The 26,800-nt window shown below is 41.1% G+C and overlaps 1 protein-coding gene across 1 annotated transcript in view; it reads left to right on the forward strand.

Annotated features, from left to right (window-relative positions):
• Positions 1–23,976, forward strand: part of VAMP7 (vesicle associated membrane protein 7) — a 36,226-nt gene extending 12,250 nt beyond the window's left edge. The window contains exons 3-8 of the mRNA XM_079765038.1: positions 2,418–2,475; positions 4,937–5,074; positions 6,793–6,883; positions 17,415–17,482; positions 18,987–19,079; positions 22,143–23,976. Coding sequence (XP_079621164.1) covers positions 2,418–2,475; positions 4,937–5,074; positions 6,793–6,883; positions 17,415–17,482; positions 18,987–19,079; positions 22,143–22,211 — 517 coding nt within the window. The 3' untranslated portion in view covers positions 22,212–23,976. The remainder of the gene's footprint in view (positions 1–2,417; positions 2,476–4,936; positions 5,075–6,792; positions 6,884–17,414; positions 17,483–18,986; positions 19,080–22,142) is intronic.
• The last annotated feature ends 2,824 nt before the right edge of the window (positions 23,977–26,800 follow it).

The following is a 26,800-nucleotide window of genomic DNA, read 5'->3' on the forward strand; positions in this document are numbered from 1 at the left end:
CCTGAGTTCCCACGCCTCTGGGTAATTCATATGAAGCCTCTATGTGACCATTAATAATATAACTCAAGCCCGGCCGGCGTGGCTCAGTGGTTTGAGCATTGACCTAGGAACCAGGTCAGAGGTTGATTTCCGGTCAGGGCACAGGCCCAGGTTGTGGGCTCAATTCCCAGTGTGAGCGTACAGGAGGCAGCTGATCAATGATTCTCTCTGATCATTGATGTTTCTCTCTCTCTCCATTCCTCTCTGAAATCAATAAAAATATATTTTAAACAATATAATTCAACAGATATTTCTGTATATCCACTTGCCCAAGGTAGAAATCTAGGTGGCAAAGCTGCATTATCCCTGTGTCTCACCTCCAATAGCCAATCACCAGATTCTGTTCTGTTTCTTCTTTGTCCCTTCTTCTGCCTATAGTACTTTAGCTTATCTCCTTCATTGCTTACCTGCTGTACTGCAGGAGAATCTGTCTGGTCCTCCTTTCAGTCAGTTCTTCACACTCTAGGCCAGTGGTTCTCAACATTTCTAATGCCGCGACCCTTTAATACAGTTCCTCATATTGTGGTGACCCCCAACCATAAAATTATTTTCGTTGCTACTTCATAACTGTAATTGTGCTACTGTTATGAATCGTGATGTAAATATCTGTGTTTTCCGATGGTCTTAGGCGACCCTGCTAGCGGTTCCCACAGGTTGAGAACCGCTGCTGTAGAGCCTAAGACTGTGGTCAGCAAACTGCGGCTCGCGAGCCACATGCGCCTCTTTGGCCCCTTGAATGTGGCTCTTCCACAAAATACCACGGCCTGGGCGAGTCTATTTTGAAGAAGTGGCATTAGAAGAAGTTTAAGTTTAAAATATTTGGTTCTCAAAAGAAATTTCAGTTGTTGTACTGTTGATATTTGGCTCTGTTGACTAATGAGTTTGCCGACCACTGGCCTAGGACCATCGGAAAACACAGATATTTACATTACGATTCATTAACAGCCAAATTACAGTTATGAAGTAGCAACGAAAATAATTTTATGGTTGGGGGTCACCACAACATGAGGAACTGTATTAAAGGGTCGCGGCATTAAAAAGGTTGAGAACCACTGCTCTAGGCAAAGCATCCTTTTAAAAAATATATATGTTTTTGTTGATTTTAGAGAGAGGGGAAGGGAGAAGGAGAGAGGGATAGAAACATGGATGAGAAAAAGAACATCAATGAGCTGCCTCCTGCACGCCCCCTACTGGGGATCCAGGAGGATGCTCCACCAACTGAGCCACACTGGTCAGGGCCAAAACATCCTTTTATACTGCAAATCTAATCACACTCTCCCCTTGTTCACTGTTCTTAGGATAATGCATAGTGAGGTTTTAAAGTCTTGTATAACCTGGTATTTGCTTCCTTCTCCAGCCTCATCTGTACAGTCAAATTTATTTTTTCCTTACATTCTATACTCCAGTCATATGAACAAATTTTACTTTCCTAAACCCATTATATGCTCCAGGCCCTTCATGCTTGTTGGCCTCTCACTCGGGCACACTTCGCTCGCTCTTCACCTCGCCCTCTCTTACTTATTCCAGGATGTCCTTCCTGTTACCCTTAGCCAAACTCAGTTACCTCCTCTATGTCCCCAGAGCACCATCTACTGCCTTTAACCCCTCATCCTACCTTAACCATGCCGCTCTGTCATTCCCTTCAGTGATCTCTGTGAAGGCAGGGACTGATGAGTTTACTCATCACCCAGCCCAGCAACTGACTTCAAAGCAGATACCAAGCAAATGTTATCATTGAGTATTTGGGAGAAGAAAGTGCTTTGAGATCTTAGGAGAAGGCAAGGAAGACCATATTGCTCATCGGGGGTTAACCTTAATTACGTGTCCCTCCTAAGATGTCATCTCTTGTCCAGGCCTTAAGAGTCCAGTTATGCTTGTGAAGCTATAGTTTTAATGGGTAAATGTGCACACTGTTGTGCTATATATAGTTAGAGTAGAGACATTCTATTTTTTAAATATATTTTTATTGATTTCAGAGAGGAAGGGAGCAGGAGAGAGAGAAACATCAGTGATGAGAGAGAATCATTGATCGGCTGCCTCCTGCACTCCCCACACTGGGGATGTAGCTGCAACCAGGGCATGTGCCCTGACCAGGAATCAAATCATGACCTCCTGGAAAATAGGTCGATGCTCAACCACTGAGCCACACCAGCCAGGCAAGTAGAGACATTCTTTTAATTTCTTATTTGTTCCTATCAGTTTGACTTGAGAGAAACATGTATGCATAGGGGAGGGGAAAAGAGAGAATAGTCAGTATTTGTAAATAATATGGTTACATTAGCAGTACAATTTTGCTTATACATAGAAAAAGGCAAAAGAGAAAGAGATATTACTTATAACCACATAACCACATAACTTTTATATCTTTTATCCTACAGTTATTTGTTTCATTACATCTGCCAAGACAGGATTGTATACCTTTGTATTACTGATGATGTAAGTAACTTGAGGACATATTGCTATTTAATTATGTGTACTGTTAATAGAGTCATTTTTTAGTTCTTAATTATCTATATCTGTGGTGGGTAAAGGTGACATGGACATAACTGTCCATAGCTGGAAATTTTTTTTATACTTTACATTTATCATATAGAGCAGCAGATGACAAGCAGAGTTGATATCCGGTTATATGCAAATCAGCTGGGTTCTGGTAGAGTTTTAGCTTAACGTCTTGCAACTTCTGCATTTATCCTATTGTGTAGTGAGAATTGGTGTTCATAATTATGACTCTTTGGTATCAGATATTCTCAAAATGTACCTGAAATAGTAAATTAAATTATTTCATCCCTCCAATTAATAGTTAGTGAATTTTTTTTAATGTATGTGAACTCTGGGAAAATCACAATATACTATGATCAGCTGTAGATCACATTGGCAGGTTGTTTTTGAGTATTTGTAAATTCTGGACTCAAAATGCTAAATAACTTAATGTTTTCAAGGCCCTTTCTCTCTGACTTAGTGTCCTTTCCTCCCTAGACACAGTCCCCGCCCGCCCCCCTTATGTCTGCATGTAGCCACACGCTTACTTATTTGTGTCCAGAGGATGGGGACTAGGTTTCCTCCGGTCTCTTATTGTAGGAATGAGGAAACTTTTCCCAAAGCACACTCTCCCCTCCCCCTGCTTTCAAAGCAGACTTCCTTTCATGCAGCATTGGCTAGGACTAGGCTACATACTTATTTCTAAATTCATCCCTGACCAGAGGCATGGAATCGACATGAGTGTTAGCTTTTATTGTTACAGACCCCTCTGACATTCATGGCCCCCACCCAGAGTGTTTTAAAATATGAAATAAAGTACATGACTATAAACTAAACCAAGAATATTGAAAGACAGTGTTCACAGGTTTTAAGGTATGTGCTTCTTTATGAATTCATTAACAAGATCTAGCCATGGGTCTAACAACTAGTAATAATCATTTTATTATAACAATATTTCGAGATGTTTATAACTGATAGTATATGAAAAAAAAATTTCTATTGGTGGTAGAATCACAGGTACCATCTAATGATACTACTCTGGCTTGTTCCCTACATTCAAAATTGAAATATAACTTAAAGATTGGTGAAAATAAAAGTGTAGTGTTTTTTTTTTTCTATCTAAGTACATAGGCCCCTGGAATTGGGACTGCTGACCCCAGTTTAAGAACCCTTGGCTTGGATTAATCATCTGGTGAAGTGGTGATACGTGTCAATCACAGTGGTCACCACAGTGATTTTTTTTTATCTTTCAATAATTTATTTGGGTTTAATCAGAAAACATTTAATTAACAAGTTTAATACAAGTATCATCAGAAAAGAACAGAATTTCAGTCTCATCTCTTCTACCTGTGCATGAATTTTATCTATAACAGATAATCATTCAGTCTTGATTTGATTCTTTTTTTTCAATTTTTTTATTGATTAAGGTATTACATATGTGTCCATGGCCCCCCCACCCCACTCCCATACATGCCCTCACCTCCCAGTGTCTTGCATCCATTGGTTATGCTTATATGCATGCATACAAGTCCTCCAGTTGATCTCTTACCTCTCCTCCCTCCCCATCCTTCCCACTGTAATTTGACAGTCTGTTCAAGAAAAATACCACATGATCTCACTCATTTATGGATAATAACATTATAACCTGATGAACAAAAAGATAGATACAGAGGCAGAGAAGCATCGAACAGACTGTCAAATTACCACAGTGATTTTTTATCCCTGGTCTCACAGTACTTTTTAAAATTATTTTGAAAAATCCAGCTGTATCTAAAATGACGGATGTGAAAGGACTTGGAGTAGATGAGAAATATCACTAAATTTCTCAGAGCTGAGTCTTATATTTATTGAGCTATAATGATGTGTGTGTGTGTGTGTGTGTGTGTGTGTGTGTGTGTGTGTGTGTGTGTAAGTCTTTATATAATATATAAATACTTTTTGACTAGCTGGGACTAGACAGGAGGACATCATTTGATCTTTTCAAAATGTATCACCACTATTAGAAAAAAATCAGTTCAAAGTTTATCTTGGTAGTGTTATCTTTGTTATGAATGACTGTACTGTTATTATGGCTTTATTAAACACCTTGAGCTGGGCCATCTAAAAGATCCTGTGAAAGATATGGAGGAAGTAAACCCCAATTCCTGCTCTCAAGAAGCTCACCTAGTTCCTGTTATCTTCAGTTGGCAGTAATCAAACATGTTTGGAGTGGACTCTCGGCTCATTCATTTACCAGTTATCTGACCTTTGGCTAGTTAGTTACCTTTCCCGAGACTTTGTTTCCTTATCTGTAAAATGAGGTCAGTGTTAGTTCTTCCTCATGGAATCATTGCTCAGTAAATGTTAGCTGTTCTTATGGTCGTTAATCATCTATGTCATCTTTTGTTTACTTTTGAACTCTGTGTTGGTCTCTCTTCAGGATTTTGAACGTTCCCGGGCCTTTAATTTTCTGAATGAGATAAAGAAGAGGTTCCAGACTACCTATGGTTCAAGAGCGCAGACAGCACTGCCTTATGCCATGAATAGTGAGTTCTCAAGTGTCTTGGCTGCACAGCTGGTAAGATCTTTCTCAGGATATAGTATTTTATTCAGATCTTGATTACCTCAAAGCACCATGAATATAGAGGACCCTGACCTGCAATACAGTTTTCTGACTATGTTATTATATGCCACCATAATATCATTTCTCTCCCAAAAAGGGGTCATTTTAATAGTTGGTGATATTCTCTGTTAATAATGGTCAGAGTATCTCAGGACTGGGAAGGACATTCAAGGTCATTTACTTAAACTACACGTAATGCATAAATCCACTCAACATGCCAAATGGCCCCTCAGCCTATTCAGTGACCTTTTACCATCCCATGAGACAAATTTAATTTTTGAACAGCTCAGAGCAGTCCTTTGAAAGTCTGTTTTATCTGTAGGCATGCCTAATTGTGGGCTCAGTGAAGTTTTACATATGTGTACACCTGTGAAATAGCACCCTTTTCAGATAGAAAACATCTCCATGCCTTTCAAAGTTCCCTCCCGTCCCTTTGCAGTCCGTCCTCTCCCTCACTCTGCCTCAGGCAACACTGCTCTGTTTTCTTTCACTATAGTTTTGTCTTTTCTAGACTTAACTATACATGGAACCATATGTTATGTACTCTTTTTCTTGTTTTGCTCAATGTGAGGCTTTTTTAAATGTGTTTTTGTTGATTTCATAGAAGGAAGGGAGAGGAAGAGAATCAATTGATTTGTTTTCTACTTCCCACTAGGAAACATTCATATATGTGAAACTATGTAAAATGTCACCAACAAAAAACATGCCAATGCACAGTCAAAAGTAAACAAAGCTGGCAGCGAACTTTCAACTTAGGCGGTTGTCATTAGCTCCGGTTCTGTGTGTGACCCTCTGAATAGTTACCTGTAAATGGCTATAATAATGATAGCATCTTCATCATAGAGTTTTTGAGTGAATTAAATAATACCCCCTATTTTAAGCATTTAGCACAGTTAAATGACTGGAATATTAAATGTTAAGCACTCAATAATTGTAAGCTATGGATAATAATTTCAAAATATATACTGTTATCAGTATCTTATATTTCTAGCTCCTATAAAAAGCCAATCAAAATAGGATGCATATCTTGATCCCAACAGTATAAGAACAGATGCCTAGAAGCTGGGCCATCTCCTATCTCATCATACCCAAGTAGTGGGGAACAATTTAGTGTACCCTTGCCCTGTCCTGTCCCCCTTGCCTCAACTACAGTCTTCTGTTCTTCTTTCTTCCTAGTCTGAACCCCCTACTTTCTGTTCCAAGAGTCTCAGATATATATTTGATATGTTATAATACATTTAGCTTTACTTCATTTAAAATAAGGTGGCATTTTTATACTATAACACATATTTCATTTGGTACCATTTTTATGTTTATACTGGAGGCCTGGTGCATGAATTCGTGCATGGGTGGGGTCCAGCCAGCCTGCCCCGATTGGGGTGGGAGGTCCAATTGGGGGCGGGGCCAGGGGGGCCACAAGCAGTTGGCCGGCTGGCCCCGCCCCCTGGTGGAACTCCCAGTCGAACTCCTGGTCAAGGGGACAATTTGCATATTAGCCTTTTATTATATAGGATTTTTCCTAGGTCTGGTAACAATGTTTAAATAAAGTGACATGTTTTTTGTATCAATAGACACATAATTTTATAGTACTTCTCATTGTCATTCCTCTTCTTTTTGTTTTCCTGTTATAAATAATGTCTGGGTACCGTAAGTTCAATATTATTTTCTTATAGAAGCATCATTCTGAAAACAAGAGCCTAGACAAAGTGATGGAGACCCAAGCCCAAGTGGATGAGCTGAAAGGAATCATGGTCAGAAACATAGGTATGTTTCATGACACAGTCCACGTGAATGTGGACAAAAATGATAATAGGTTACTTGATTGGGGTCAAATAATTCTAGAGAGACTGAAACCAAACTTCCTTATTCTTACTACTGGAAGCTAATTGTCAGCTGAGATACGGAGATTACTTACCAATGATACTGTCTACTGTTTGAATGGTTTCTTTTTAGTAGTTATGATTGTTCTATATTCTAAATTTATTAGTTTGCTTAGCAAGACTAATTTCCTAGACCCTCACAACAGTTCAAGGATTTAGTATAATTTAATCAGTTTTGGCTGGAGATACCCAGATAGCTGATATTATCAGTAGATACTTTAAAGTATAACTATTTAACCTCCTTAGAAGGTTTGTAGCTTTTTTTAAAAAAATATTTTTTAATTGATTTCAGAAAGGGAGGGAGAGGGAAAGAGAGAGGAACATCGATGATGAGAGCGAATCATTGATTGGCTGCCTCCTGCATGCCCCCCACAGGGGATTGAGCCCCAAACCCGGGCATGTGCCCTGACTGGGAATCGAACCGTCACCTCCTGGTTCATAGGTCAACGCTCAACCACTGAGCCATGCTGGCCGGGCAAGAAAAGACATTTTTAAAAAAATGTATTCTTGGTCTCACCATCCTAAGATTTCTTTCCATTTTCCTTCCTTTAAATTTTTATCCACATGTATACTTAGTTGTAATCATAGTTTATATTCCATTTCATGGAGGCAGTATAATATAGTGATCAAGATTTGGAGTCATGCATGCCTGATTTCACGTCCTACTTGCTGGTAGTCCTTGATCAGTCCTTTAACCTCTCTGAGCTTTATTTACTAATCTGCAAAAAGAAGATAATAGAACCTAAGGATACCAGGGAAAAAAAGAGGTAATGTATGTAAGTCACTTTGTACAGTGCCGGGCACATAGCAAGCAAGAGCTGAATGACTGTTGGCTATTGTTTGTCTACTTTATGTTCATACAGTATTTCATTGAGTTATATCATAGGTTATCAGTCCTGTCTTTATTTTTTACACTTTGGTTCTGTAAGTCAGTGCTGTGCTCCCTTCATTGAGAACGTCTCACTGTGAAAATCTCAATGGGACTGAACAGTTCGCTTAGAGACTTAAAGCAGTAGCAGACACTCTTAGGTAGCACGGATTTAGATGTTTGTGTTATAATAACCGTTCTGTTAGAAATGGTTTTGTGGCTATTATGATTTTCTTAAGCTTAATTCCCAGGAATGGGATTAATAATCAAAGGCAGAAACATTTTTTGCAGTTCTGGATGTGTATGTCTCTTGGGTATTTGAAGTGATGTCCTTTTATTGATTTTAGGTTTTAATTATATGTCTAGATGCAGTCTAGAGAACCTTTTGAAAAAATAGCTTCCTCTTGTTCCTTTTTTTTTTTATCAATGAATATATTTATTTTACCTGAAAGTGGAAGCAGCCAACTACTATAATATTATTTACTAGAGGCTCAGTGCACACATTCGTGCACCGGTGGGGTCCCTCAGCCTGGCCTGTGCCCTCTCACAATCCAGGACCCCTCCAGGGATGTTGGACTCTGGGATGTCGGCAGTTTCAACATCCCCTGAGGGATGTAGTAGTGCGTGAAGTGGCAGGCGGCCAGGGAGGAGCCCGAGCCTGGGCCAGGTGCTGTGCCACTCCCGCTCATCCCGGGCCCCGCTGTGCCTGCAGCCACCGCGGCTCTAGCACTGCTGCGGAGGCAGAAGAGGCTCACACCACTGCAGCCGCGCCCGCTGTGGGAGTGCACTGACCACCAGGGGGCAGCTCCTGCATTGAGCATCTGCCCCCTGGTGGTCAGTGCACGTCATAGCGACCAGTCAAATGGTTGACTGGTCAAATAGTCGACTGGTCGCTTAGGGTTTTATATATATAGATTACAGATGCATGTTTCTAGAAAATGAAGCTTTTTAATCAACTCCTTTTAAATGTTTTATTTATTTTTAGAATAACAAAGACAACAAAAATGTAGCAAAACCTTTTCTAAACGTTTCCCTTTGATTTTTTTAACAGCTCCATTGAGATACAATTCACATACCATACGACTCACCCATTTAAAGTATACAGTCCAATGGTTTTTACTATAATCAGAGTTGTGCAACCATCACCGCAATCAATTTTGGAACATTTTCATCACCCCCCCCAAAAAAAAGAAATCCTATACCCACTCACAGTCAGTCCCCTCAACCTCCAGACCTAAGCAACAGTTAACCTCCTTTCTGTCTATATAGATTTGCCTTTTCTGGACATTTCATATAAATGGAATCCTGTAACATGTGGCCTTTTGTATTTTGGCTTTTTTCACTTACAGTGATGATTTTGAGGTTAGCATGCATCAGTATTTCATTCCTTGTTATGGCTGAATATTCCATTGCATTGATACATTTTATTTATTAGTTGATGGACATTTGGGTGGTTTCTGCTTTTTGGTTATGAAGAGTGCTTCTGTGAACATTAGTATACAAGTTTTTGTATGAGCATATATTTTCAGTTCTCTTGGGTATATACCTAGGAGTAGAATTACAAGCCTCATGGGACCTCCATGTTTAACAATTTTTCTTTTATTTAATTCTTAAATTTTTTTATAGTTGACAGTATTACAGATGTCCCCCACTCCCCACCTTGGCCCATCTCCACCCAGCCCCTGCCCCCCTCCCCTGGCATGTTTCACATGTTGAATAAGGCCAGACTTGCCTAAAGTAGCTGCCCCATTGTCCATTCCTAGTAGCAATGCATGCAGATTCCAGTTTCTTCACATCCTTGCCAAAATGTATGGTTTATCTGGACTCTCGGGTCTGTGCCAGTACTGTGTCCTTAAGGCCAGTACCACACTGTCATGATTATTGTAGATTGGTAGTCAGTTTTGAAATCAGGAAGTGTGAGTCTTCCAACTTTGTTCTTTTTGAAGATTGCTTTGGCTATTCTACGTATCATTTCCATGAGAATTTTAAGGTAGGCTGGTCAGTTTCTGAAACCAAAATAGCTGGGATTTTGATAGGGATCGTGTTGAATCTGTAGATCAGTTTGGGTAATATTGCCAGTTTAACGATATTAAACTTCTGATCCATGAACATGAGATGCCTTTTCATTTATTTAGGTCTTCTTGACGTTTTTTGGGTTGTTTTTTTTTTTAAGATGTTCTGTGGTTTGCAGTGTACAGGTCTTACGTGACAAAGACTATGCCTGACCAAAGGTTACACAAGCTCCTCTAAGCCCTCTGTTTGACCAGGCTTCATCCTTAGGCCCTGTCCTTGGCCTGCCTAAGCCAGTTTTAGCAGAGAATCCTGTTAAGTCAATCCCCTACCCTTGATAGCTGATCACCCTTGATAGCTGACCAGAGTTCCTCATCCCCTACCTTTGATGTGTAAATCTTTGGCCTGCCCTTTACAGAGATGCTTTAGGCCAGTTTAGCAAGATTCCCTTCCCTTGGTTTCACTTCCTAGTAATTTTCCGTGCACTGACCATCCCCTCATTCTGCTCCTCTTTTTTCATTGTTGACATACAATTTACATACAAACTCCTGTGAGTTTAAGGGGTACAACATGTTGATTTGATACATTTGTGTATTGCGGTGATTACCACCTTAGCTGTAGCTAACCTCTATCCCATAAATTACTTTTTGTGGTGAGAAACGCGATCTAGTCTCTTAGCAATTTTGAAGTATATAATACAGTATTGTTGATTGTAATTGGTGGGCTGTGCATTAGATCTCCAGAACGTATTCACCTTCTCGTTGCAAGTTTGTACCCTTAACAACATCTCCCCAATTTCTCCAACCCCCATCCCTTGGTTACAATCATTCTACTCTCTGTTTCTATGAGTTTGGCATTTTTAGATCCCATATATAAATAATATACAATATTGGTCTTTCTCAGGCTGGTTTATTTCACTAAGCGTAGTGCCCCGAGATCCACCCATGTTATTGCAAATGGCAGGATTTCCTTCTTTCCCGTGGTTCAATAATATTCCTGTGCTTGTGTGTGTGTGTGTGTGTGTGTGTGTGTGTGTGTGTGTGTGTGTGTGTGTGACATATTCTTTATCCATTCATCCATCATTCATCCATTAATGGACACTTTGGTTGTTTACATGTCTTGGCTATTGTGGATAGTGCTGCCATAAACATGGGAGTGCAGATAACTCTTCAAAATCCTATTTTTATTTCCTTCGAATCTATACCCAAAAGTGGGATTGCTAGATCATATGGTAGCGGTATTTTTCATTGTTTGAGAAACCTGGCTGAACCAATTTACATTTCTACCAACAGAGCAAAAGGGTTCCCTTTTTTCCCCGCTTGCTTGTGTCTCTTGTCTTCTTGGTGATAGCCATTCCAAAATATGTGCGTTTTCTTTCTTTTCTTTTTTTTTTTTCTTCTTTTTTTGCAGGCTCCAGGGTGGTTTTATTGACATTGCTTTGCATCTGCAGATCTCATTGCCTGTCCTTGAGCTGCGCAGGGTGGGGTGGGATCTGGAGAGCAGAGGCCCAGAGCCTTGGGGATTAGCGATGAGGGAGGCCAGGAGGGGCTGACGTGGCTGGTGGCACAGAGCCTGCACTGAGCACATTCCAGCTGATCAGTCTGAGGATAGCCCATGGCGGCCCGTGGCCACACAGCAGCCGGGCTCCACCTGTGGCCTCCCCGCCCCTCCCTGTGGGTTTGATTTGCTTGTTCCTGCTGATGAGTGATGTTGAGTGTCTTTTCACGTACCTGTTGGCCATTTGTACGTCTTTGGAGAAATATCTGTTCAGTTCCTCTGCCCATTTTTAATCAGCTTGTTTGTGTGTGTGTGTTTTTTTTTGTTGTTGTTACTGAGTTTTAGGAATTATTTATATACAGGGTATCCCAAAAAATGTATACACACTGTAACAGCTGATAGCTCCACTTTGAACATGAAATGCATTTTAATAAACACTGCCTTTATAATGACTCAAAATGTGTGTATACATTTTTGGGACACCCCTTATCCAATGTATGGTCTGCACACATTTTTTCCCATTCTGTAAGTCGTCTTTTCATTTTGTTGATTGTTTCTTTTGCTGTGCAGAAGCTTTTTAGTTTGCTGTAGTGCCACTTGTTGACTTTTGCTTTTGTTGCTTATGTTTTGGTGTCGTATCCTAAAAAATATTGCAAAGACCAATGTTAAGCCTTTAATCCATTTCAGGTTAAATTTTTTTTTGAGTGGCATACAGTAAGTCCTCACTTAATGTCGCCAGTAGGTTCTCGGAAACTGTGACTTTAAGAGAAACAATGTATAGTGAAAGCAGTTTTACCTTAAGCTAATTGATATAAACAAGAGATAAGTTCCTACAGCATATTTTGGTCACACAGACATCAACAAACTTCTAAATAAAGACCCCAAACACTTCTAATAGTAAGCATTGAAATAAGCATGAGCTACACATACATTTAAGAAAGATTAATATAAAAACAGGTAAAATTATTTTCCAACCCACTTATTCCATGTCAGGGTTGCAGGTGCCTGGGACCTATCCTGGCAGCTCAGGGTGCGAGGCGGGAACCCACCCTGGATAAGGCGCCATTCCATCACGGAGCAGCCATAATGCTGACATTGCCCACTGGTCCTGCTCATATTCAGAGTTGAGCTCAGTCTTTCCCCTTTTGTGATAGTCTTGACCCCCTACTGCTAGAGTCTTGAATAAAGTCTCCCTTACCATTTGACAAGTGTCAGAATAACGTCTCCTTAATAGTATCTTCCAACATTCTTCTTGTTTTCAAGTTTTTTATTTTTTTTATGCTATTGTAAATGGAATTTTTCTCTTCCGTTTTTGGATTGTTCATTGCTTATGGGTTTTGTATGCTGATCTTATATCATGCAACTTCCTAGAACTCACTTGTTAGTTCTAAAGTTCTAATAGCATTTAGTGGATTACTTATGATTGTGTATATCAGGATCATAAATTCTGAAAATCAAGATAAGTTTAATTCTTCCTTTATAATCTGGATGCCTTTCATTTCTTCCTCCTATCCAGTTGCCTACTCTAGGACCTCCAGTACAGTGTCGAATAAAAGTGGCAAGATTTGCCTGGCTGGTGTGGCTCAGTGGTTGAGCGAAAACCTATGAACCAGGAGGTCACGGTTCTATTCCTGGTCAGGGCACATGCCAGGGTTTTGGGCTTGATCCCCAGTAGGGGGCGTGCAGGAGGCAGCCAATCAATGATTCTCTCTCATCATTAATGTTTCTTCCTCTCCCTTCCTCTTTGAAATCAATACAATTATTTTTTTAAAAGTGGCAAGAGTAGACATCTATTCCTGATCTTAGGGAGTCTTTCACAATTAAGTATGATGTTAACTGTGGTTCTCGAATAGGTGCCCTTTATCCGATTTAGAAAGTCCCCTTCTATTTCCTGCTTGTTGGGTGATTTGTAATGATAAGGTGTTGGATTTTCTGAAGTGCTTCTTTGCCTCTACTGAAATGATCATACAGTTTTTTGTCCTTTATTCTATTAATAGTAAGTCAACCTTGCATTTCTTAAATAAATGACACTTTATCATGGTCTACAAGCCTTTGTATATGTTGCTGGATTCATATGCTGGTATTTTATTGGAGATTTTTTTAATGTCTATATTCATAAGAGATACTGATCTGTTGTTTTCTTCTGATGTCTTTGTCTGGTTTTGATACCAGACTATTACTGGCCTCTTAGGATGAACTGAGAAGTGTTCTCTCCTCTTCTGTTTTGGGAGGAGTTGGTGAAAGTTTGCTATTCTTCTTGCAGTGTTTGGTAGAATTCACCTTTGAAACCATCTGAGCTCGGGCCCTTCTTGTTGCAAAATTTAAAAATTTTTGATTCAACCTCTGTTCTGTATTAAATTTGTTGTAGGTCAGATTCAGATTTTCTATTTCCTCTTGAGTCTGTTTTGGTGGTTTGTGTCTTTCTAGGAATTTATCTCTTTCATCTAAGGTATCAAATGTGTTGACATACTCTTGTTCATAGTATTCTCTTAGGATCCCCCTAATTTCTGTGAAGCTGATAGTGATTCTTTTAGTAATTTGAGTCTTTCCTCTTTTCTCTTGGGTTAGTTTTTGCAGATTTGTCAATGTTGTTGATTTTTTTTAAATAAAAATCTTTTGGTTTTAATTATTTTTCTCTATTGTTTTCCTGTTCTGTATTTAATTTTGCCTGCCCTGATCTGTATTATTTCCTTCCCTCTGCTGAGAACTCTCTTCCTGGTTATAGATTGCTGCCCTGTCACGGTGTCCTTGAATGGGGGGCGGGGAGGCGGGGAGAGGAAGAAAGAGAGCGAGAAACCTCACGTTCTCATCTAAACCTAATGACCTCCCAAAGGTCCATGTCCAAATACCATCACAGTGGTGGTTAGGGTTTCAAGGCTTCGCTATAGGAATTTAGTGGAAGGAAGGGCACAAGTCAGACTATAACATCTTCGCTTTAATGTGGGTGTTTAATTTCCTTATATATTCCCTGCTATAAATTCCCTTCTGTGCACCGCTTTGACCTCATCCCATATGTTTTCCTTCTGTTGTTGATTTCTGATTTCATTCCATTCCTCAATCCCACAGCTAAGCCCCCCAATGTAAATTTCTAATCTCTGCTCTCTTTCCTGTCTGTGGCTCACACTTTCCTGTTTGTTTTCTTATCTCCATTTTTTGTTGAAAACTGGACACTTTAGATAACATATTGCAGCAACTCTGGATACTGATTTCCAAACCCCGGAGTTTGTGGTTTGTTCGTTTATTTGTGTAGCGATTGTGCTAGGCTTTACTGTTTGAAGTCTTGTTTTTCCCATGGTGTTCAGCCTCTAATGTCACTTCTCCGAGGGAACAACCTTGGGCATACACACAGTCACCCTGAGATGACATGGCTCGTTTTGATTGTCTCTTTTCTTGATCTCCCTGGTATGCCTCTTTTTTTTTTCCAATATACTTTTATTGATTTCAGAGAGGAAGGGGGAAGGAGAGATAGAAACATCAGTGATGAGAGAGAATCACTGATCGGCTGCCTCCTGCACGTCCGGCAGTGGGGATCGAGCCCGCAATCTGGGCATGTGCCCTGACCAGGAATCGAACCATGACCTCCTGGTTCATAGGTCGATGCTTAACCACTGAGTAACACTGGCTGGGCTTCCTGTTATGCTTCTAGCTAGTCTGCTTTTGTGGGTGTCTCACTCTGCTGTTAACCTTCACAAAGCGCAGGCTAATTGCTCTATTTTTTCCCAGTAGTTCCCCAGACTTAAATGTCTCCAGTCTGAGCTAATTAGATTTGGGCTCCCCTGTCTCTGTGGGCAGTCTTAGATATTTTTCTTACCTCAGGATGCTTCTTAGCTGTCTCTTTCTTAGCTCTCTGTTAAACTTCTCCCGGCCTATGGTGTATCTTGTGATTCTCATGATGCTACCACCGACATCTTACTTGCTTACCTCCAAAATCTCTGTGTTGTTTTTTTTTTTAATATGTCTTTATTGATTTCATAAAGGAAGGGAAAGGGACAGAGAGATAGAAACAATGATGAGAGAAAATCATCATCAGTCGCCTGCCTCCTGCACACCCCCTACTGGGGATCTAGCCTGCAACCCGGGCATGTGCCCTGACCGGGAATCATTGACCTGGTTCCTGGGTCCATGCTCAACCACTGAGCCACACTGGCCAGGCTAAAATCTCTGTTGTTTTTGACAGCACTCTTAGGCTTGAACTTCCCTACACTCTGCTCCAAATAAAACCTGTGCCCTTGCCCTAGCCAGTTTGGCTCAGTGGATAGAGCATCAGCCTGAGGACTGAAAGGACCCGGGTTTGATTCTGGTCAAGGGCACATGCCCTGGTTGCGGGCTTGATCCCCAGTGGGGGGGGGGGGGGCGTGCAGGAGGCAGCCGCTCGATGATTATCTCTCATCATTAATATTTCTATCTCTCCCTTCCTTTCTGAAATCAATAAAAATATATATATATATTTTAAAAAGAAACCTGTGCTCTTAGGGAAATCTCTCTATTCTTAAGGCCTGCCTCTCCCCCTGGGAACAGTCGCTGAGCCACTGCTCTAGAGCTATGGGTAGGACAGCGGACTGCTCCTCTGGGAGGGACACACTGGCTCTATCTATGGGGTCCTGGGTAACCCTGGTCTCCTTGGCTTGCCTCTCCCAGCATGGGAATGAGTCGGGGCAGGGACACTCAAGGTCCAGTATTCTTGGCCTGCCACCTGAGGTAGAGCTTCTGCCCTGTGCGGTGGGACTACATAGAGGATCGGAGCCTTAGACCTGTCCATCATCCCTTGCCGGAGTAGAGCTTCTGCATCGTTAAGCCTTAGATGGGGCAGGGTGGAAGGAGAAAGGGTGATGACATGCCCCTACTACCGCTTCCTGGGGAGAGAGTATAGTCTTTGCCTGGGACCTGAGGAGAGAGAGAAGCCCCAGGCTTTACTTGCCAGAAGCAGAGCCTCCCTCTCCCTGAGCTGAGTGACATATGGAGCAGGTAATAGCTTAAATGTCATAGACTCTCACTGTTCTTACTGAGAATTAGTTGATTTTTCTTGTATCAATGTTTCTTCGTTTGGTTGTGTCCTTAGGACATTCACAGTTTTCCAAGACTTTAAATATCTTTTATTCGTTTTCGAGAGGAAGGGAGAGGGATAAAGAGAGAGAAACATCCATGTGGGAGAGAAACATCCATCAGTTGCCTCTGGTATGCACTCTGACCAGCCAATCACTGAGCCTGCAACCTGGGCATGTGCCCTGATGGGAATCGAACCAACAACCTTTCGGTGCTTGAGACGATGCCCAGGCAACTAAGCCACACCGGCCAGGGCTCAGAGACTTTAACTGGTGGTTGTTGTTTGTTTGTTTGTTTTTAAATATATTTTTATTGATTTGAGACAGGTAGGGAAAGAGAGAGAGAGAGAAACATCCATGATGACAGGGAATCATGGATCAGCTGCCTCCTGCACACTCCCCCCTGGGGATCGAGTCTGCAACCCCAGCATGTGCCCTGACTGGGAATCGAACTGTGACCTCCTGATTTCATAGTCGACGCTCAGCCACTGAGCTGGGCTGTTTTATAATTTTTGCCAGTTACAGATTTTTGTTGGAGAGAGGATCTGTGGGGCTCCTCAAACCACTTTAACCGTGTCTTTTTTTCACTCTCAGATTATACTCTTAATTTAGGGGTTTGGAAACTACATCCCTTGGATCAAATCTGGCCTATTTTTCCACATAATGTTTCCTTGGAACAGAGTCATGCCCATTTGTTTACATATTGTCTGTCTGACAGAGTTGAGTGATTGCGACTGAGTCTGTTGGGGCCACAAAGCCTAAAATATTCAGTATCTGGCCCCTTTACAGGAAAAAAAAACACACCCTGCCAGCCCCCACTTTAGTTGATAAGCTTTCCTAATATATTTTATTAATTAAACATAGAAGTGCTTCCCTAGTAAATGTGAGTTCTCCAGCGGACCAACCATAATTAAAATCAGATTGGGCTTAAAGCAAAGATTAAAAATAGCACGTCTTTAATATAAACATGTTATTTTCCGTTTTTTCAACATTTTCAGACCTGGTAGCTCAGCGCGGGGAAAGATTGGAACTATTGATAGATAAAACAGAAAATCTCGTGGATTCGGTAAGTACAGGATATGATCGTATTTTTCAGGATGTAAAGTACAGCAAGTGGTTGATGGCTAACTTAAAGGGGAAATGTCTTAAATTCCATACTGTAGTGTGTTTTGTTCTGACCTATTTATGTGATTACATTATGATTATGAGGATAACAATGAGGCATAGAAAAAGAGCCACAACCATTAATAGCCACTAAGGAAGCTTCGGTTTGGAAAGCCTGCTCAGTTTACAGAAACAATTTTTCAGGCTTTGGATTGATGCCTACATCAGTTAGCACCTCAACGGCACATACCGATCTGTTCTCCTCTGTAGGTTTTGTAAAACTTGAAAAAAAAGAAATTTTCAGGCCACTTATGACCCAGTATGAATCCTGACATCTGGACAGGGCAGTCACTTTCTTGCTTACTGTGACATCTTTATTTTTTTTATCAATATATTTTATTGATTTTTTTAGAGCGAGAGGGAGAGGGATAGAGAAATAGAAACATCAATGAGAGAGAACCATCATCGATCAGCTGCCTCCTGCACGCCCCACACTGGGATCAAGCCCGCAGCCCAGGCATGTGCCCTGACCGGGAATCAAACCCTGGCCTCCTGGTTCATAGGTCGACGCTCAACCCCTGAGCAGCACCGATTGGGCTACTGTGACATCTTGGGCTTTCCTTATATCAAGCAAGAGGCAGGGATTGGGAAGGGCCACTGAGCCTTAAAGTAGTCAGTGTGTCCCCGTGACCTACTTACGCTGCAGTGACGCGTGTCTTTGCGTTCTCCACCTGGTTAGCGGATGAAGGTTTTGAGGGAAGGTGATAGATATGTGGTGAATACCAAGTGGGCAGAGATCAGTTACAACTTGCGCCTGCACAGGGACAAGCGTAACTGCAGAGTGGAGGTTTACACCTTGACCCAGCAGCGGGATTGCAGTAGTTAATAGCACAAGCTCTAGAGTCGAGCTCCCTAGGATCGAATCCCATCTCTGCCTCTTCCTGGTTGTGTGGCCTCAGGGAAGTTTCTTCACTGTGCCTCTGCCATTACCTGTAAAATGGAGATGTACCTCATAATGTTTTGAGGCTTCAATAACGTAATGTATGCAAAGTGCCTGACAGTGTCTGGCACATAGTGAGAGCTATTTAAATATGTTGGTTGTAATTTTACAGGAACAGTGGTTAACAGTAGGTCTTAGAAGGATAACAGTTTTTTTCATCAAAGCACGTGGTCATTGGAGGAAGCGTGGCATCAAATAGGAATTCAAAACCCCAGGGTTCTGTAACGGCTCACTTTAAACCCATTCCTGGGGTGTGAAGAGGGCTTGTACTGCTTACCATAGACCTGGCAGAGTCCTGCTTTGGGGAGCTAATGATTATGAATGACCGTCTCTACCTGGGAAGGGAGGGGAGGGGTAAAGAACACTGGGACAAAACAGTGAATGAAAGTAAACATTTTGGAGGTTTTGCTGCAAATCAACCATATAGTCAATGCCAGGGTTCAAACAATTCATGTTTTTTTCCTAGTCTGTTACCTTCAAAACAACCAGCAGAAATCTTGCCCGAGCCATGTGTATGAAGAATCTCAAGCTTACTATCATCATTATCATCGTATCCATTGTAAGTTTTTGTCTTTTTTGCATGTGATTTTATTTATTTTTTTAAATATATTTTTATTGATTTCAGAGAGGAAGGGAGAGAGAGAGAAACATCAGTGATGAGAGAGAATCATTGATCGGCTGCCTCCTGCACTTCCTACACTGGGGATCGAGCCTGCAACCCAGGCATGTGCCCTGACTGGTAATTGAACCGTGGCCCTCCTGGTTCATAGGTCGATGCTCAACCACTGAGCCATGCCAGCCAGGCTGGTTCTTGGTTTTAAATGAAATACTTCTAATATTTAATTTATAAGAGTGACATTTACTATGAATTCTTGTTGGATTTTTGTCAAGTTAAAGAACTTTCGTTTTATCTCTAGACTGCTAAAATTTTTTATCAGGAATGGGCATTTAATTTTAGGAAATGATATTTCTCTACCCAATGAATTGATAATGTGACTACTTACATTTAATATTAATGTATTGAATTACATTAATAAATGCACTTATAATTAACTATTTTATTTCTGGGATTGATATCAAGGGGTTATTATGTAGTATTTTTAATGCATGATGAGTTCAGTTTCTTAATATTTATTTAGCAGTTCTCTTATCTATAAGTACAAATTAGTCTCTGTGCTGTTCTCCTATTGGCACCCCTCTGTGAACAGGTATTGGACCTCTTTGAACTATCCTACATGCATAGTAACCTTTTTAGTGTGTTTAAACTCCTTTTTGCATTACATTCCGGGAGAATCATTTTGCTAACTCTTGCAACAAACTAAATTTACTTTTAGCTCTGTTCATTCTGCTATCCAGCTCTCTTATTTATTTATTTTTTTTAGTTTTCATAATCATGTTTTCAGTTTCTGAGAACGAAAGAAGTTGAACTTGTTTTTCATGGAACTTGTGTTTGCTAACACACGCACCCTATCCTGGGGTTTCTCTGGATGTATAATCAGAGCGATATCGTGGGGAATTACAGAGCTTACGTGATGGTGGGCGCCAGCTGGGCAAGTCCCACATCTGTAGGGCAGGCTGTGAGGGAGGGCAGGCTGGCCCTCTGACGCAGGAAGAAAGCGAGCTGTAAATCACAGGCGGCATTCCTTCTTCATCAAGGAAACCTCAGCGTTGCTCGTAAGGCCCTTTAACTGATTGAGTCAGGCTCATTCAGATTATGTAGGATAACCAACCTTAAAGTCAACTGATTATGAGTTTTAATCACATGTGCAGCATAAAGCAACGCACTGTACCCTAGCCAAATTGATACATAAAATTGACCTCCCAGAGATGTAGTTGCTTATATGTAACGGATTTTTTTTAATTTTTATTTTTATGGGAATTATACAGCTACTTTTTAAAATTTCATTTCTTTTTTTAATATATTTTTATTGATTTCAGAGAGGAAGAGAGAGGGGGAGAGAGAGAGAAAGAGAGAGAAGCATCAATGATGAGAGAGAATCACCAATTGGCTGCCTCCTGCACACCCCAGACTAGGGATCGAGCCCACAACCCGGGCATGTGCCCTGACCGGGAATCGAACCGTGACCTCCTGGTTCATAGCTCGACGCTCAACCACTGAGCCATACCAGCCGGGCATGTCATGGCCTTAAATGTCTTCTTGCTCAGGATCCTCAGGTGGCACATTCTAGGCTCCTCAGCTTTTTTTCTTCCTTCTTCTTTGCTCTGGGAATTTAGATGGATTTATGAAGCTGGTTTGTTGTTCAGTTCACATTATATTTATTGATTACTTATTACATGCAGAACAATACTCTACATGCAATATCAATCTTTGCCAAAAGGTGTTTTCACCTAACATAGTGTACTTCATCTTTAAAAGTCCTTATATTTCATCTGGCAAGCAACTTTATATCAAATTGGAACATGTGTGTGTGTGTGTGTGTGTGTGTGTGTGTGTGTGTGTGTGAATGAACATGATGTGAGGAATTTACTCTATTCGTTAATAACCAGAATTTGCTGTAAACCAAATTTGTAGAGAAGTAAGGCAAAACACTTTTGATGACTTTTGGGAGGGGGCATGGAATTTATCAACTTTTTTCCTAAGCATGTAAATAATTAAATCAGTCACTTAAAGGTCTCAAAATGTAATGTTAAGCCAAACAAAATGACTAATTTAATACAGTGGACCTAATGTCTAAAATAAATCTATTTTTTGGAATGTAGTAACATGAGCAAGCATGTACACCTAAAACCTGTATGATTTTGGGAACCAGTGTCACCCCAACTAGATAAAAAAATAAATAAAAACATCATGATTTCAAATTACAATATTCTAAAGAGCGAACACATCTATAATAGGGCTAGTGTTTTTGCTTTCTTTTATCATCAGCTTGCCTTTGATTTGGTAATTATAATTATTGTGTCTTTATCCACTGAAAAGTTAGCAACAACATTCTTGCTCATAGGTAATATAAATGTAGAGTCTCGTGCTTTTTCATTTTTATCCTAATAATGAAAAATTGATCCATGTGTAAAACCTAAGGATGTACTTAGTAGTAAAATCATACTTAAAGGGAATTATTCTTTGTGATCTTTATGACTGTTAGTGATGTATCAGTAAGAGTTGGTTATATAAATGGATTCTTTCTAGTTTCCGGTAAAGAGAAACCAGCCCACTGCTTTCTCTCCCACTGAAGAAAGCGTAGTGCAATTCAAATCGGTGAGAATTGCCTGGCTGGTGTTGCTCAGTGGTTGAGTATCGACCTATGAACCCCTTTGATTCCGGGTTGCAAGCTTGATCCCCAGTAGGGGGCATGTAGGAGGCAGCTGATCGATATTGCTCTCTCGTTGATGTTTCTATCTCTCTCCCCCTCTCCTTTCCTCCTCTCTCTCTAAATATCAATAAAAACATATTTTTTAAAAAATTCGGTGAGAATTATATCAGAACGGATCGTTTTAATTCAACCACTATCTTTGAAAATTCTAGATTAGTGTATTGTATTATTACATAACTACGACTCTGATAGAACCAGTATTTGTTAGTCAGTCTTTACAGTGTTTTATATATTATTTAGGAGCCTATGATAGATTCAAGAAGATAAAATTGCCTCCTTCCTCCCTCTAGGTGTTCATCTATATCATCGTGTCACCTATCTGTGGTGGATTTACATGGCCAAACTGTGTGAAGAAATAAAGACGAGTTAACTAAGGACACGCAAGAACAAGAAGTTAAAAGTTCCACGCGACTTAAGCCTTTTAATACTGACAGATGGTGTCTGCCAGTCTCTTCAACCCTCCTCTTTCTTTTTTTCTGTTTATAATCTTGTTCTCTGCATCCAGATTGATCTCTGTCCTGTCAACCAATTTATTCCAATACACTTCACATTGAGCCATGCATTGCAGCAGTAGCCTTAATGGGCTTTTTGTTTGTTTCTTCGGTTAACTACTGTCATCTCCGTAGAGAAATATTTTTGTTTGTAATTGCACAGAGCTGTCACCAAGGCAGAAAGCACCGGTCCTAGGAGCTATCTCCTGTAACTAGAGGCGCGTTTCGTGCACGCACGCAGAAGTATGCAAGACGCAGATAGTATTGCTAACATCTCATCTTTGTTGTGTTTTTTTTTGTTCTTGAAGAGTTTTAGGTGCTCCAAAACGCTATATATGGAGACTCAGTGTTATTTGGGGAAGTGTAATTACATTGCTGGTGCTGCTTGCTTCTAGGAGCCCGGGCAGGTGAAGTATTAGACACTTTATCTCATCAGATGGAGAACCTTTTGCTAGCCCATTAGAAGCACATGGAATCATCTCTGACCTCCTAGTATTCACTTTCGAGAAGAAAGCTCTGACCATTAACAAACCTCGCAGAGCCTGATACTCTGTTTCCCCATCCCAGTTGATTTGAGAAGAGGGTAGTTTTAATGTTATTGAAGGTTATGTTGTTTATATATTATTCTTCAGTTGATATTTAGGGCACCTGTATCGTTAATGGAATATGTCATGGAGGGACGCCAAAGAAGAGAATCACGGCGAATATGCTGGCATGTTTGCTGGAGGAAGGGAGGTATCGCGGGGACTGTTTTCCAATCTGGGAAAATCCCGAGCAGAATATAGTCAATGGGCAACTCCAGGGTTTGCTGTTGAATAACAGTCTGAGCATCCTTTGTGGGTTTCGTAAGTTCCTCAGCTGCCTTGTTTTGAACAATCCTTTTGTGAAACGAGAGTAGGCAAGACGAGGTCTAGAAACAATACAAGACAGCTGAGCATTCTTTGCAATGCACTGTAAGAAACCTGGAGTCACACTGTCTTGGCTACTCTGACATCTGTTAGCTGGTATGCACCTTGAATGTGGATCTGAAAGGACATTTGCTGCCCTAGATCTAATTGCATTTATCAATAAGTGCCAGGAAACGGAAATTAAATTACATTGGACTATTTTCCCAGCGAAAGAACAAATTGGCCAATAAACCCCAGCCACCTGTGTAGCCTAGTCATGTGCCTTGAATATATATATGTCACATAAGCTGGCTCCCACTCCCTGTTTTTCAATCTAAACCGTTCGATTCCTGCTACCGGATTCATTTCTTTGACATGTACGTTAGGTCCCCTGGAACTCTTCCTGGTGATCAGACAAAGCGCAAATGTTTTTCCAGTCCTGTTTATCAACACTAAGGCCTTTTAATTACATCAGCATTTCCTATTGGGAAACACATCTGTTCCAGGAAAACAGCTGGCATTCCTGAATAATAACTTCCAAATGTCTTTAATCCAAAGAAAAAGACTTAAAAGTTATTTCCCTTTCTTGTACACAACTGAAAAGAACTGATGTGCATGTTTTAGGGATAAATTCCTCAACAGTCCCTTGATCTGTTTATGTGTAAGAATGCTTTTAAAAGCACATATCTTGTTTTGAATGATGCACAAACTGAAGGCATTAATAAAATTTAAGAGTAATCTGCTGAGTTGCTCGTGTTAGAATTTCTTCCCGGAATCTCATTTCTTGCAATGACATTTTGCCCTAGTTGACATAGTAAAATAAAGGTATTTTACTTATGCTGAAAATACATTAAGAAGTAGGACTTGTACCCTGGCTGGTATGGCTCAGTTGGTTGGAGCATCGTCCCATTCACCAAAAGGTAGTTGGTTTGATTCCAGGTCAGGGCGCATACACAGGTTGTGGGTTCGATCCCCGGTCAGGGCACATGCAGGAGGCAACCAGTCAAGGTTTCTCTAAAATCTATTTTAAAATGTACAAAACGTGTGACTTGTAGCCTTTCAGTACAGAACAATAGCATTGTCTTAGGTTTATAAAATTTCTACAAAACCAAGACACAAAGAACTTAATAAAATATGGTAGGTCATACTGAAAGCAAGGAAAGATCCTGAAATGACGATGCAGCCTCCACAACCATCATCCTGAGACCATGGTTGAGACATAACAAAAGAACCCCAGGGATTACAAGTATGTCTCTACCTCAAACCCTTGGCCACAAGGTCAAACAGGGTCACAATCCATACGTTTCCTTCAGAATGAATGGATACGGCTTCCATCAGATAATGGTCTCGCCTTGCTTAGCTCTGTGCGTACCTATCCTTCCTGACCTTGAGACTGAGGAAGAAATTGGGTTGCTTCCCAGGATATGTTGATAGAAATAGATGTAACAACAATAACAGCAGCCCTAGACTTCCCCCCCAACACACACACACACACACACACAATGTTCTACATTAGAAGCAGGTCTCTTTCTGACATTTCCATCCTTTCAAGAATAATAAAGGGGGTAGAATGGTGGTGGTGATTCAGTGGGGAAAACAGCCAAGACAAGTATATGGAAACGAGTGGTTTAATGCAGGAATTAAGCTTACAACGGGTGTGTGGCACACTGTGAAGGGGAGGTCTAGAGGGAGACATCAAGGAATTGGGAGCTAGGCTAAGCATGGCGCTGGTGGATGAGTTGGATGTGGAGTGAAGGCAATTGAGAAAAAGCTAGGGTACACCAGGCACCTTAGCATCTTCACGTCTGATTGCCATAACCATCAGACTGTTGGCCTCCACTTCCCTTCTGCTTTCCAAGTCTCACACACGTTCATTTCACTGGCAAAACATAATCCTAATAGGGTACAGGGAGAGGAATTTCTATGAAGTTCCCAGCTTCTGGCAAGAGCCATGGTATCAGACCAGGAAAACCAAGTTGTTCCCATAGCCATTCATTATATCAGTGTAACTAGAAGCCCGGTGCACAAAATTCATGCAAGGGGAGGGTCTCTCGGCCTGGCCAGCGATTAGGGCTGATCAGGACCTTCCAGCTGCTGGCCGGGGCCTTCCTTTGTTCTGTGCCTCCCCCTGGTGGTCAGCACATGTCATAGGGAGCAATAGGTCTCCCGGTCAAACTCCTGCGGGGACAATTTGCGTATTAGGCTTTTATATATATAGATACCTTGATCTCACAGAGAAAGGCTATTTAGGTAAGTTAGAGCATTCTTTTCGTCAGGATACATTGTACAAAATTATTTTGGATTCTTACTGTTTATTAAACAAAAACATTATCTAAATCCAAAATATGTTGTGATTTTTATGTATCTCTTTTCCAAAGAGAAGGAGATGTGAGGACCGAATGCCAAAGGCAGAAGCTTTGAGTGTACCACTAACAACAACGTTGCCTTTTCAGCAAGTACAATTGCTTCTTGCCATTGTGGGAGGACAGCAGAGAGCCGGATGGGTGGCTGAGCTCCTGACCCTAAGTGAATCCCCTCTTTTCTTGGGCTTCAGATTCCATACCTCAGCAATGGGCATTAGTGGTGTGGAATCTGCTTTTCTCAACCCACAACCTGTTCTCTAGCCCAAATCCAGCACCTCAGCTTTCCTGTGGGAATTCCTCATCTGTTTCCAGTCCAAACAGTTCGAAAGGGCTGAACCCACACCTCACCAATCCATCCTCTGGGTGCTCTGATGGGTTCAGGGATGAGAATGTGACCCAAACCAGGCCAAATGCAATGTTTGATATTTTCAGTTTTATTTTTTTTCATTCAGTTTTATTTTATATTAGTTTCAGGTGTACAGCTTAGTGGTTAGACAATCATATATTCTACAACGTGATTCCCCTGATATTTCAGTACCCAACTGGCATTTTATTTTTTTAAAATATTTTCTTAATTGATTTCAGAGAGGAAAGGAGAGGGAGAGAGAGAGAGAAACATCAATGATGAGAGAGAATCATCAATCGGCTGCCTCCTGGACGCCCCGCACTGGGGAATCGAGCTCACAACCCGGGCATGTGCCCTGACTGGGAATGGAACCTTGACCCCCTGGTTCATAGGTCAAAGCTCAACCACTGAGCCATGCTGACCTGGCCCAACTGGCATTTTAAAGCTGTGACTTTTCATGGATCCCAAGGGAAGGAGAACCCCTTCCGGGTGAATGGGGGTCAACCCAACGTTGCTGAACTCTCCATGTGTGTGTGGGGGGGGGAGAGGCTGTGCCTGTGAACAGCACCCCCCAAAGGCACCTAGTAGGATGGAGGTTGGAGAGGGACCAGGTCCCACTGCAAGAGTGTGAGAACCTGGGCCTGTCTGGTCCCAGCCCACTCTTCAATTTGCCCCTTGCAAGTATTCCTTTATTGTTACCTCTTGAAAAATTATGAATTTATCTTATTTCCGTTAGTGTGTCCAGTTGCTAGCAATCAAAAAAAACCCCAGCTGACATATCGGAGTTAATAATCCCCGAGACTTTGTGCTCAATCCCTCCACCCGCCGCGCCCAGCTCGCTGCTGTCACGCCTGTCAGCCT

This window comes from Cnephaeus nilssonii (assembly GCF_951640355.1).
Source record: "Cnephaeus nilssonii genome assembly, chromosome: X".
Classification (NCBI taxonomy): Eukaryota; Metazoa; Chordata; class Mammalia; order Chiroptera; family Vespertilionidae; genus Cnephaeus; species Cnephaeus nilssonii.